The sequence below is a fragment of the Panthera onca genome, chromosome F2 (assembly GCF_046562875.1).
Source record: "Panthera onca isolate mPanOnc1 chromosome F2, mPanOnc1 haplotype 2, whole genome shotgun sequence".
Classification (NCBI taxonomy): domain Eukaryota; kingdom Metazoa; phylum Chordata; class Mammalia; order Carnivora; family Felidae; genus Panthera; species Panthera onca.
Window position 1 is genome coordinate 81,886,951 of NC_138356.1, and position 11,687 is coordinate 81,898,637.

Here is an 11,687-nt window from a genome sequence, read left to right on the forward strand (position 1 = left end):
AGTTAGGGTCTCCTCGGAGGCTTCGAGGAGCAGCGGAAGCACACGGGTTCCTTCTTGACCGCGACGGGCTCCGGGAGATGTGGGGGTCTGAGTGGACCGCCAGCTCTTGCTTCAGCCGGGGATCGGGGGAAAGCAACTCTCCTGCTCTCCAGGGCCAGGTCTGAACGCTCACCGACAAGAATTCATTATGGACGTGGTTTCAGGGCGCCTCATCCAGGCCAGGCCCTACTTCCAGGGCTGTGGGGGGCCCTCCCCAGCCCCACGGCCTGGGATCCCCAGCTCCCTGTGGCTGGAGGGGTCACGGTTTCCTGTAAAGTCCTCCTGGCCTCGGTTAGGTGGGGCCAACGTCTCTGGCGAGTCGTGCACAGAGCAGAGCTCCCCGGGGGGCTCTCTGAGCGCCGCGGGGGGCGCCCTCCTATTCCACGGTGAGGGTCTCCCTCGCCCCCATTTCCCGAGTGTGGAGACAGACTGACATTTTCTGGCAGAACTCTACCAAGTACAGGGCAAAACAGAGACAAGATAATTACGGGGATAACAGAGGCTAAAAATAGCCTCCTTCACAGCCCAGACTCCTGGCATGGAAGACGCCAGACACGGAGGAGAGAACGACAGAGAGCAGGGCTTTGGAGGATGAATAGAAGTCTGGCGGATGGTGGCCGGTCCCTGCGAGGGGGTGGAGGCAGCGTTGTGGCTCCCGGTGCGCCATCCAGAGGACTGAGCAAGCGAGGCGTCAGAGGGCCTCAGAAGTCCCCGGTCTGACCCTCCTTCTAGAGCCAGCCGGTTACCCTTGGGGCGGGGTGCTCGCTCCCTCATCAAGTAGCTGCTGTCTTTGGGGAGCAGCCTCTAAACAAGACGCCCCTCTTCCGGGCGCCTGGGCCGGAGCCTGGCACGCTCTGTGTGGCACCAAGGCTCAGAGGCGGGGCAGAGGGGGGGCGCGGCTGGCACATGTCCTCCCGTGGGTCAGAGCCAAGCTTGGGGCCCAGCCGTGGACGGGGGAAGGGACTCGGAGAGGGACGCCGGGCCCCCCGGCCCTTTCTGGGCCTGAGCCGAGGACGCTGTGCTCAGAAGTCATTCAGGTGGGGCTGTGCCCAAGGTCCAGGGCTCCTGCAGAGGGCAGGTCCGAGGGAGGAGGCGTTCTGGAGCAGTGCACACAGAGGTGGGCGGCAGGAAATAGCTGGGGAGAGCCAGGCAGAGGGCGGGAGCCTACGGGAGGGAACGGGGCGGTGGGGGTGGCAGGAGGAGGTTTGCTTCTAAGGGATTCTGGAAGGACAAAGTGGCTGGCAGGACGGGAGGGGCCAGAGGAGGCTGCACAGAGAGAAGGGGGCAGAGGTAGAGACGGGGGGGGGCCAGGGAAGGAGGGGGACGAGGAGGCCAGGGAGGCCTGCCGAAGGGGCTTCTGGCCCGTGAGGTGTCACCCCCCCCAGCACAGCGGGGCGGCGGCTGGGAGCAGGGGTCTGGAATTGGGGCTCCCTGCAGACGCAGTCTGAGACTGCGGGAGGACAAACAGGATCCAGCCGGGACTGGGGGCATCTCGAGGCCTGGGGCAAAGGGTGCAGATTCGGGTGCAGAGTCGAGAGTGGGACTGGTCAGCCGCAATGAAGGGTCTGGGGTGCCCCTGGCGGTGACACGCGGTCTGGCTTCAGCTCCCGGCTCAGGCCACGCTGCCCTCACCCGCGTCCCCCAGGGTGGCCCGGGGTCGGCGCTGGGGTCGTCTGGTCATCTGGGCAGGGCGGCTTTGGCGTGGCTGAGGGAGGGGAGCGGCGTGCCCGCAGAGGTGCCCGGGTGGGGCTGCAGAGGGAGGGGAGGGGGGACGAGAGAGGACGAGGCCCAGGAAGGAAAGCTTGCCGCCGGATGTCTGGCTTTCACGCCGCCCCAAAGACTCAGCCTGAAGCGGACAGAGGTTCGAAGGGGGCCATCTGGTTCACCTGGCGACTCCCTGCCCCGCCGGGGCCTCCGCCTCCCGGTCCATACGGTGGCCGGTCCGGCTCTGAGGCTCCATCGGAGAGGGGAATGGGGGCTGCGGGCCAGAGGACCCCCTTGCAGCTCCTGGCCCCATGCTGGGGCCGCCGGAGCCCAGGGCCGCGGGGCTGCGTCCGCCTGGCCTCCCTCCTGGAGGAAACAGGCGACGGCTACTGCCCGGAAAGTAGGGCAGAGGCTGGGAGCGCAGCAGCGTGGGGGAGTCCCTGGGGGGACCCCCTGGGCGGCGGGTCTGCGGGGACTTTGGTGGAAGAGCCCAGGGGAGGAAGAAGCACGGGGAGCTTCATGGTCCGGGCTGGATCTGGAACCAGGGGTCGGTGGGGGCAAAGGCAGGGCCCGAAGCAGAGTGCTCTCCTGTAGACACAGGACCACCTGCTCCTTCGCCTCCGGGAGGGAGAGCGTGTGCCAGGCGGAGTGGGGGAGGGTGTGGGCTCAGAAACATCCCTCCGGTGAGGACATTGTTGCCAGCATCTTCCAGGCAGGAGGCATGGGGAGCAGGAGTCTAGCCGGTTCATGGCAATCTTGGTCTTGTCCCTGTACCTCCTTGTGCCTCAGTTTCCAGAATATGGGGCTGTCGAAGGGGACCCCATCCTAGGGGATCCTGTCCTAGAGGAGCCTGTCCTAGGGGATCCTGTCCTAGGGGAGCCTGTCCTAGAGGAGCCTGTCCCAGAGGAACCTGTCCTAGGGGAGCCCGTCCTAGGGGATCCTGTCCTAGGGGATCCCGTCCTAGAGGAGCCCGTCCTAGGGGAGCCTGTCCTAGAGGAGCCTGTCCCAGAGGAGCCTGTCCTAGGGGAGCCTGTCCCAGAGGAGCCTGTCCTAGGGGAGCCTGTCCTAGGGGATCCTGTCCTAGGGGATCCTGTCCTAGAGGAGCCTGTCCCAGAGGAGCCTGTCCTAGGGGATCCTGTCCTTAGGGATCCTGTCCCAGGGGAGCCTGTCCTAGGGGATCCTGTCCTTGGATACCCTGTCCTAGAGGAGCCCGTCCTAGGGGATCCTGTCCTAAGGGATCCTCTTCTAGGGAGCCCATCTTAGAGGACCCTATCATGGGAATTCTGTCATAAGGGAGAGGGACAGAGAGAGATGGAGACAGAGACAACAGGGACCCGGAGACCCCAAAGAGACCCAACCGAAAGGAAGAGGAGGGAAGAAGGAGGAAAAGCAGGAGCCCGGGGAGCAGAGCAGGGGACGAGATGGGGAGCGGGGGCATCGGGGGCAGGACAGGTCAGCTGGACCGTGGCCACCAGTCACTCAAGGGGCACGGGGACGGCAGTCCCCCGCGAGGGAGCGCTCCTGTGCTGGGCCGAGGGCTCAGAGGCCACTTTGTTCTTTAAACTAGTGCTGGAACAGGCCGATTACAGACCCCCAACCAAGCTTTCCCTTCAGATTGCAAGTTACACTTGCAGTCCCCACTGCTCAGAGCCACTTGAGGGCACTTCAAAGTAACGTTTGGTCCCATTTATGTCTTCAAGCCTTTTCTTTTTGAGAGAGAGAGAGAGACCTTGCCTGCGGCAGGCCAGCACTCTGGGAAGGGACAGAGAGAGGGGGAAGGGCAGAGGGGAGAGGAGCAGGGAGGGTGGGGAGAGGGGCAGAGAGAGGTGGAGAGGAAAGGAGGGGGGGAAGGGCAGAGGGAGGGGGAGAGGGGCAGGGGGAGAGGAGGGGCAGAGAGTGTCCCAAGCGGGCTCTATACTCTCAGTGCAGAGCCAGATGCGGGGCTCGAACCCATGAACCGAACCGTGAGATGGTGACCTGAGCCCAAGTCCAACGTTCAACTGACTGAGCCACGCGGGGGCCCCTGTCTTCAAGCCTTTTAAGCTACATCCGTAAGATTAACATATTCTACATGGAATCTACCTTGTCAGACGTTGTTAAGTTTCCGAAAACTTAATTATTATAAACTCGGTAAATGATGCCGAACGGTATGGTGGTTCTTAAGCTCTTCCCAATGTTCCAACACTGTACATAAAATCGTATATGGTTTCTACCCAAAGCCGCGAGCGTAACCAGGGGCCCAGTGAGACAGTCCGCGTCGGCATCGCTTCTATCAGCCAAATTGTCTGCAGTGTGAAAATGCTTAAAATATGAAGCACATACAAATTCTTGGCAAAGGTGGTAACGTTTTGAGGTTGATTCTCTTTTAAATTTCTTTTTTAGTTTATTTATTTTTGAGAGAGGGAACACGAGTGGGGGAGAGAGAGAGAGAGGGAGACAGAGGATACGAAGCAGGCTCCGCGCTGTCAGCACAGAGCCGGAGGCAGGGCTTGAACCCGTGAGCCGTGAGATCGTGACCTGAGCCGAAGTCCGACTGAACCACGGCGCCCATCTCTCTTTTAAGTGTCTACGTTAATTCTAAATCCTCTTGGAGCTAAAAGTCCCTATGGACTAGAGTCACATCACCTGTGAAATGTCACCTAGAGCAGTCCTCCGGACCACCCTCACTTCTGACGCCAGCTGTAGACTCTGGGGTCCCCGGGATCGTCCTCCAGGAGGACTCCCAGCACCCCCGGGGGGCGGCACGCTCGCAGTCACGGTTTATCACGGGGAAAGGACACACACCACCATCAGCCAGGGGTTGGGGCGCACCGGGCAGGGCCCAGGAGGGTGCAAACCGCCCTCTCCCCGCGGGGCCGTGGGCAGTGACGTGATGGCACGCACCAGCGTCGCCAACCGGGAAGCCCCCGGCTTCCGGCGGCGCGGCAACCTTCCGGCAGCCTCCGGCGTGCGAGGCCTTTATCTGGCTTCCGTTCACTGCCCGCGTGGCTGACCTCAGTCTCCGGCCCCTCGGGAGGCCAAGCCGACCCCGCGTGGCCCAGAGCCCCGGGGAAACAAGGATGCTAGACTCTGGATGTCCCCGGGCTTGGCGGTGACCTCCCAGCAGCCGAGGCCAGAGGCCAGACCTTCGTTGGGCAGGGTGGAGTTCACATCACCCCAAACAGTCCTCCACGTGGCCTTCTGTCCTCCGGCTGTCCACCGAGACCTCTCCCTCCCTCCTGCACGCGTGTGGGCCCTTTGCAGCTGCCTGTGGACCCGAGACAGCATCCCCTGTGCTGGCTGTGGCTGGCAGCGATGGGCCTCCTCCTGGGCCTCCCTGGGCCTAAACACTAAGGTATGCCTTTCCTGTCCCTGGGCCCTTCCTCTGGCCTTCACCAGCAGACGGAGACAGTGGCCTGGGGGCGGCAGAGCCCTCGGAAGGTCCTGAGTAAGCAGATAGAGCCCAGCTGCCAGCCACATGTTTATGTGGCAGAAAATAAGCTGTTTTGTTTGTCGGGCCTCTTTGTTACAGCAGCTTGACCTCCCTCTGACTGCTACACTTTCCCCAGCCCCTTTCTTCCTGCAGTTTCCTTTTTTAAAAAACAATTGTTTTATGTCTATTTATTCTGAAAGAGAGCGAGACAGAGACAGAGACAGAGCACGAACGGGGGAGGGGCAGAGAGGGAGGGAGACACAGAATCCGAAGCAGGCTCCAGGCCCCGATCCGTCAGCACAGAGCCCGACGCGGGGCTTGAACCCACAAACTGTGAGACCATGACCTGAGCCGAAGTCGGACACTTAACTAACTGAGTCCCCCAGGTGCCCCTTTGAGGCAGTTTCCTAACTGCTGCGGCCAGCGGCCCATCCCCAACAGCACCTCAGGGGATATGCAAGGCTCAAGTCCCCACTGAGCTCTGCAGGGGCAGCAGGGCACCCACTGAGCACCCACTGCGGCCTGGGCACCCTGCCCACGGACCCTCACACCAGCGCTATGGGCAGACTTGATTTTCTAGAAAAGGCATCCCTGGGAACTTGAGCTCACCTCCACGTGGCTCAGAAGCCCCCCACCAAACTGGGTCGGCAGGGTGAGCCCCCCAGGGCTCCTGGATGCCCTGCCTCCAGTCCCAGCACTGATCCCCAAAAGGAGGCAAGCACAGCCCCTCCCCGTGCCTCAGTCTCCCCCACCCCCTAGTCAGGAGAGGAGGCTGGGTGGTCTGTGACAATGGATGGGCGGGACCGGGGAGGGGTGAGGCGGGCCTTTATGGGGAACATCCTATGCCCAGAGTCGCTGGGGGTGGGCCCCTCCACCCCATGGCCCCCCCTGCTCCGCCTTCGGCCCGGCTCTGAAGACACAGGGACTCAGCCACATCTCCCTTACTTACTGCAAGTGCTCTGAGAGCCTGTTTGACAATCACCCGATTACCGATTACCGGAAGTAACTTCTTATTGAAAAGAAAAGGCCCCTGCAGTTTCTAGCCTTTGATGTGTGCTGTAGCCTGTCTCCGGCAGAAATCCCTGCCTCCCAGGCATCACCATGGTGCCCCTGCCTCCTGTTCCCGTCAATTTCCTCTCCCCATTCTTGTCAGAGGTGCCATTATTTAAAAGAAATACGAGGGAAGAATAGGGAAGAGGCTGCCTTTTCACCTCGGGAGCACCGTGCTCGGGGCCGCCAGCCCTCTCCACGCGGAGGGTGACGACATTTCCTTGTGGCAGGTGGTGCTTTCTGCTCCGGCTCATTTCCTGCCCGCCCCGGGTCTCCCCTGTGTGCCCAGCAGGCCGTGTCCTCCACCACGATGCTGCATCGAAGCTCTAGCAGGGGCAGCCCTCCTCAGGCTGGGCGGGGCTCACACTCCCTGCCCCCGCCCCTGCCCCCGCCGCCTGGCCCAGGACCCCCCCCCCCCGCCCCCGGAGCAGAGCAGCCCCTTTGGAGGGGCAGGACCTGTGCTGGGTACCTGACAAGCCCCTGTCCATGACTGTGGCACTGGGGCTGGTCACTTGTACACGTCAGCCTAGCTAGGGAACTGTCCCCGGGCATCCAATCAAACTCTCATGAAGGCCTTTTGCAGGTGTGACTGAAGCCTATCATCAGTTGACTTTAAGTAAGGGAGATCATCACCAAGGCAATCTGGGTGGGCCTGGCTCAATCCGTTGATGGGTCTTAAGAGCAGAGCTGAGCCATCACCTAGGAAGAAGCTGTCCCACAGTAGCTCAGCCTGAGCGTGGCGGGGGGGGGGGGGGGGGAGGGGGGAGGATTCCAGCCTGCCCTACGGCCTATGCACTGGCCTAGCCGGGCCCACAACTGAGCAAGAAAACTGCTCACAACCAACCGCTCACCATCCGCCCCCACTGGGCCTGCTTCTCCTTGAACGCTGGCTGGAACAGGGGTTTGAGCCCCCACCAGGCTATCTCTCCCTCTGTCTTGGGGGCCTGGTGACCCCACAGAGGCAGGTGAGGCCAACCGCCCACGGGGCATCGAATGGCCCTCGTGTCTCAGTTCTCGAACCCACGCGTGGATTAGATTAGTGACGGTATGCCCATTTTGCAGATGAGGGAACAGGCTTGGAGAGACCAAGTTTATGACCCGGGACTTGTCAGGGTCGCCTCCCAGCGGGGATCTTGCCTCGCCTGGGTCCCCGGGGCTCGATGCCCGAGAAGACCCCTCGGCTTCCAGCCCTAGGCCTCCGTGTGGGCTGAGCCCTGGCAGCAGACTTCTTAGGACACCCCCACCACACACACCCCAGCAGGCAGCGGGCAGAGGATTCGGGGGCACACTGCTCAGCTCAGCTACAACGAGGGCTCCGCCCGGTCTCTCCCACTGCCGGCCGCCTCAGGCGTTCGCTTCCGTGGGGGGAGCCCCTAAGGCCCTTCTACCCTGAGGATCCAGGACCCTGACCAACTGGCCTGTGGGGTGATGGGCCTGCGCTCCCTAGGTCCCCAGAGACCCTTCAGTCTGCACCCGTGGGGGCTCCGGGGACCCGCCACCCCGAGCCGCCTCCCTCCGCACGCCATGCCCGCCAACCCCAGTCCACAGAGAAATGACCGCGCGCACCGAGAAGTTTCAGTGTTTTATTAACAAAAACTTAAAAAGTCTGTCTTCAGGGAAGGTGACGGGGGGCTGCACACAGCTTGGCCTGACATCAAGGCCTGATCCACTGGGGACGGGGAGGGCTGGCCACACCCTCTCGAGGACCCTGGGGCCTCCCTGCAGCCCGTGCCAGCTTGTGAGTGTGGGTTATGGCTTATGTGCAAAAATAAAATCTGGGGGTGCTGGCAGGAGTGCATGATGTCGGGGCTGACAGAATCTTCTGCAGACACCAGTCTTCTGAACCTGGGAACCCCCACTGGCCAGGTGGAAAGGAGGACCCCCAGCCAGGGCCTGCTGGGACTACAGACGTGAGTGGCCAGTCTGCACCGGGGTGCTGGTGTTTGGAGAGGTGGGGGTCCGGACCCTGGCAATGGCGGGGCCTGGCAGAGAGCCCGCTTAAGCCCCAGGGGCAAAGGCTTCTGGACACTGCTGGGGCTGCGGGCGGGAGCAGGGGCTGTGGCCTCGGCGTCAGAGCTCCCGGAAAGCTCTGGTAGGAGAGGACGGCCGCCGTGGCCGTGGCCGGGGGTTCCCGGGCTGGAGCGAGGCAGGGCCCAAGGTGGCAGACGCCGACTCCAGCCACAGCGGACCTGGGGGCGGGAGGGCTGGCGGCCAGCGGGGCAGGCCTGGCGGCAGGCCCTGGCCCTCACGCTGGCCCGTCTTCACCACCAGCTCTCCGCCGGGCCTGTCCTCTCTGCAGCCCCTCTCGCCGACCTCAACGTCTCCTCGTGTGCAGGCAGCTTGCAGGAGGAGAGGGAGGGGAAGTGCCAGGCAAGCAGCAAAGGCTCTGTGGGAGCCTTGGGACCTGAAAGAAAGACACGGGGGCCTCAGGGACAGGCCAGACGCTGGGAGGAGCTCCGCAGGAAGGGTGTGGGTGGACGTTATGGGGCGGCCCCCCGGCTTGCCCAGAGCGCCGCTGGGGGCCGCCGGGCCCGGGGCCCCGGGCCCCGGGAAGGACAGCTGAGGGATAGGGTCTCGGTGGGAGAGATGGGGCCCCTTACCTGTCGTCACTCTCCCGGCTCCTCAGCTGAGTGTGAGGACTCGGGCCCTGTGGGACCCTCCGCCCGCCGTGGGTGAGTCATCGAGCCCAGCCGATCCTTTTCCAGGCTGGTGTGAATCGCTCATGCTGAGGAGAAAGCGCCGGGTCGGGTCGTGTGAGAGCTGGCTCGGCACCCCCCAGCCCTCCTCCCCGATCCCTGGGCTCTCTGCTCCTTCCCCACCGCTCCCCCCAACACCCCACCCCTGCAGCTAACTAGCTGGGGCTGCCTCTGAGCCTCAGTGGGCTCACCCAGAAAATGGACGGCCCTGGGTCCTCCCTACTCTACAGCGCCAACCCCCCCCCCCCCGGGGGTGGTGCCGTGGGGGCAGGGGCTCACCTGAGGGGCCAGGAGGCACCAGGACGCCAGGTCTGCTGCTGCCGCCGCTGCGTCTTACGCTTCAGCTCTCCTCCAGGAGGAGGGGCCGCGTGGCCCGAGGCTGGCCGGCCGCCCGAGGCGGCGACAAGAGTGCCAGCCGGCCGCGCAGCGACTGCCAGGAGAAGGCAGCGCGCCGAAGCCAGGGTTCCGGTGGCGCCGGTCTGTCTTCGCGTCCGTTCCGGGGTGTCCCTTGAGCTTGGTGCGCACTGGCCTGTGCCGCCCGGACACTTGACCTCTGAATGCCCGGAGGGCCCAGGCGCGGGGCGGAATAAGGGAGCCTGGAAGTCGGGTCACGGCCTGAGAGTGTGCAGGGTGCGGATGGGGGCCGGGAAAGACAGACGGGAGAAAGGCAGGTGACGAGGCAGGGGCCCCGCAGGACGGGGGGGGGGGGGGGGGCTCCTTTGCTGCTGGGGGGGTGGGGGGAGAGTGTCCACGTCTGGATGACGCGTGTTTGTGCGAGTCCGGCCGGGAGGCGGAGGTGGGGTGGCCAGCGGGCGGGGGGACGAGGGCTCCCCCGCACGGGGCTCGGCCTGGCTCGGACAGTCCTGGTCGGCAAAGGCCACGGGCGGGGGGGTGGCGGGCCGGCTGCGGCCTGGGCCGCCCTCTATTCGGGCTGGGTCCGGTCGCTGGCCACAGACTCGCTGGTGAGGGCCGGCGTGAGGGCCTCGGCCTCCTCCTCGGCGGGCCGCTGGGGGCCGGCGGGCTCGGAGGCCTGCTCCAGGCCATCCTGCACCTCCTTGCCCCTCTGGATGAGCTGCTCCAGGGTCTTGGGCAGCGGGTGCCGCAGGAAGCGCTTCAGCTTGGGCTGCAGGGTGCCCACCACGTACTGGATGATCTCCTCCTCGTCGGCGTCCACGTACAGCGTCTGGTACAGGTCCCGCTTGCGCCACAGGAACTGGTCCAGCGGCTCGCCCTGCTTCTGCGGCAGGTCCAGCTCGCGCTGGATGGCCTCGCGGGACAGCGTGCCCTCGCTGTACTGCAGGAATTCCTTCTTGAACTCCACCCAGTTCTTCACGGAGCCCTGCTTGAACTCCCACCACTTCTTGGCCGGCCCGTTCATGTGGTTCTGGATTTGGGACAGCCAGTACTCCTCGGAGCCGCCCACCTGCCGCAGGTACTCCTCCAGGTGGCTGAGGAACTCCCTCGGGTCCTCGAAGATCTGCGTGTCCACGCCGGGGCCGGGCTGCCCGTCCTCGCCGGGCGCCCAGGGCGGGTACTGCTGGGCCTCGGCGGGCTCCTGCCCGGGCAGCTCGCCGGCGGCGGGGGGCGGGGTGATGGCGTAGGGGCTGACCGTGTAGTCGTACCCATCCGCGTCGTGGCAGTAGGTCTCGGGACCCCCGACGCCCACGGACACGGTGCGGCGGGCCGGCTCGCCGCCCACGGGGTACTTGCCGCCCATGGACTCCAGGCGGTCGGCCCACCTCTCCAGCCGGTAGAAGACCTCCCGCCACACGTGCATCTCGCGCTTGACCCAGCGCTCCAGGTTGGCGATGGTCTCCTGGCAGCGGCACAGGCAGGCCTTGATGGACTTCTTCCAGCGCTGCGAGTCGCCGGTGGGCACGTAGCCGTCCAGGTTGCTCTCCAGCTTGCCCACCGACCTGTGCAGCCCCTTCAGCTCCCGCTCCACCTGCTTGGACACCTCGGTCAGCAGGTGCCGGTGGGTCCTCCGCACGTGCTCCAGCATCTCGGCCCGGCACTTACCGATCTGCAGGATCACGTTGGGCTTGGCGGCCGGCCCGCCCCGCGGCCCGGGGTAGGCGTGGAGGCCGCCGCTCGTCATGTGGTCCAGCTCCATCGGAGGGAGTGAGCAGGTGGCCGCGGCGCTCGGACGGGCGGGAGGCGGCGGGCTGCGAAGTGCCCCTGGGCCGGCGGCGCGGTGGAGCCGGGTCCTCGGCGTCCTCGGCGCGGGCGCGGCGGAGCGCAGGGAGAGCGGCGGGGAGCGCGCGGGCAGCGCAGGGAGAGCGGCGGAGAGCGGCCGGAGCGGCGGCGCCGAGCTCTGCGGCCGGCCGCCGGCGCGGGCTCTTTATGCGGCTGGCGCGGCCGTGGGCGGCCCCGTCGCCGAGCCCCCGCTCCCATTGGCCCCGGCGAGGCGCCCCGCCCCGCGCGCCCCGCCCCCCACGCCCGCCCGCGCTCCCGGCGCCGAGGGAGCACCCACCCCCTGCACGCGCCATCGGCCGGGGTGACTAATCCGCCGGCTGGCTCCCTGCGCCCCCTCCCCGGCTCATTCAGCCTGCGGGGCGAGGGAAGGTGGCCGGACCCGGCGACACGCCCCTGCCCGCGACCGGCGGGGAAGCGCAGGTGTGTGCCCCCAGGGGGCTCGGGGCGGGTCGGTTGCTGCCCCCACGCGCCCAAAGGTTAGGAGGAAGCCCCTCCCCCAGGGATTCAGGGTCCGCCGCCCCCTCTCTGGTGTCGGTCCTTCCTAGGGGGGCGGGGTGGTGCTCGACTCCGCTCTCCCGGGGCCTCAGCGC

General features: G+C 65.4%; 1 protein-coding gene across 1 annotated transcript; it reads right to left on the reverse strand.

Annotated features, from left to right (window-relative positions):
• Positions 1-7,780: 7,780 nt before the first annotated feature.
• On the reverse strand, positions 7,781-11,203 carry ARC (activity regulated cytoskeleton associated protein). The gene is made up of 3 exons (XM_078441763.2): positions 9,181-11,203; positions 8,806-8,930; positions 7,781-8,609 (listed from the first exon to the last, which is right to left on the reverse strand). The coding sequence occupies exon 1, from the start codon at positions 11,012-11,014 to the stop codon at positions 9,824-9,826; it is 1,191 nt and encodes a 396-aa protein (XP_078297889.1). The 5' UTR covers positions 11,015-11,203; the 3' UTR covers positions 7,781-8,609; positions 8,806-8,930; positions 9,181-9,823.
• Between the last annotated feature and the right edge of the window lie 484 nt (positions 11,204-11,687).

Excerpts from the sequence above, each read along its gene's own strand:
- ARC (XM_078441763.2), bottom strand. The coding sequence starts at position 11,014 with ATGGAGCTGGACCACATGACGAGCGGCGGCCTCCACGCCTACCCCGGG.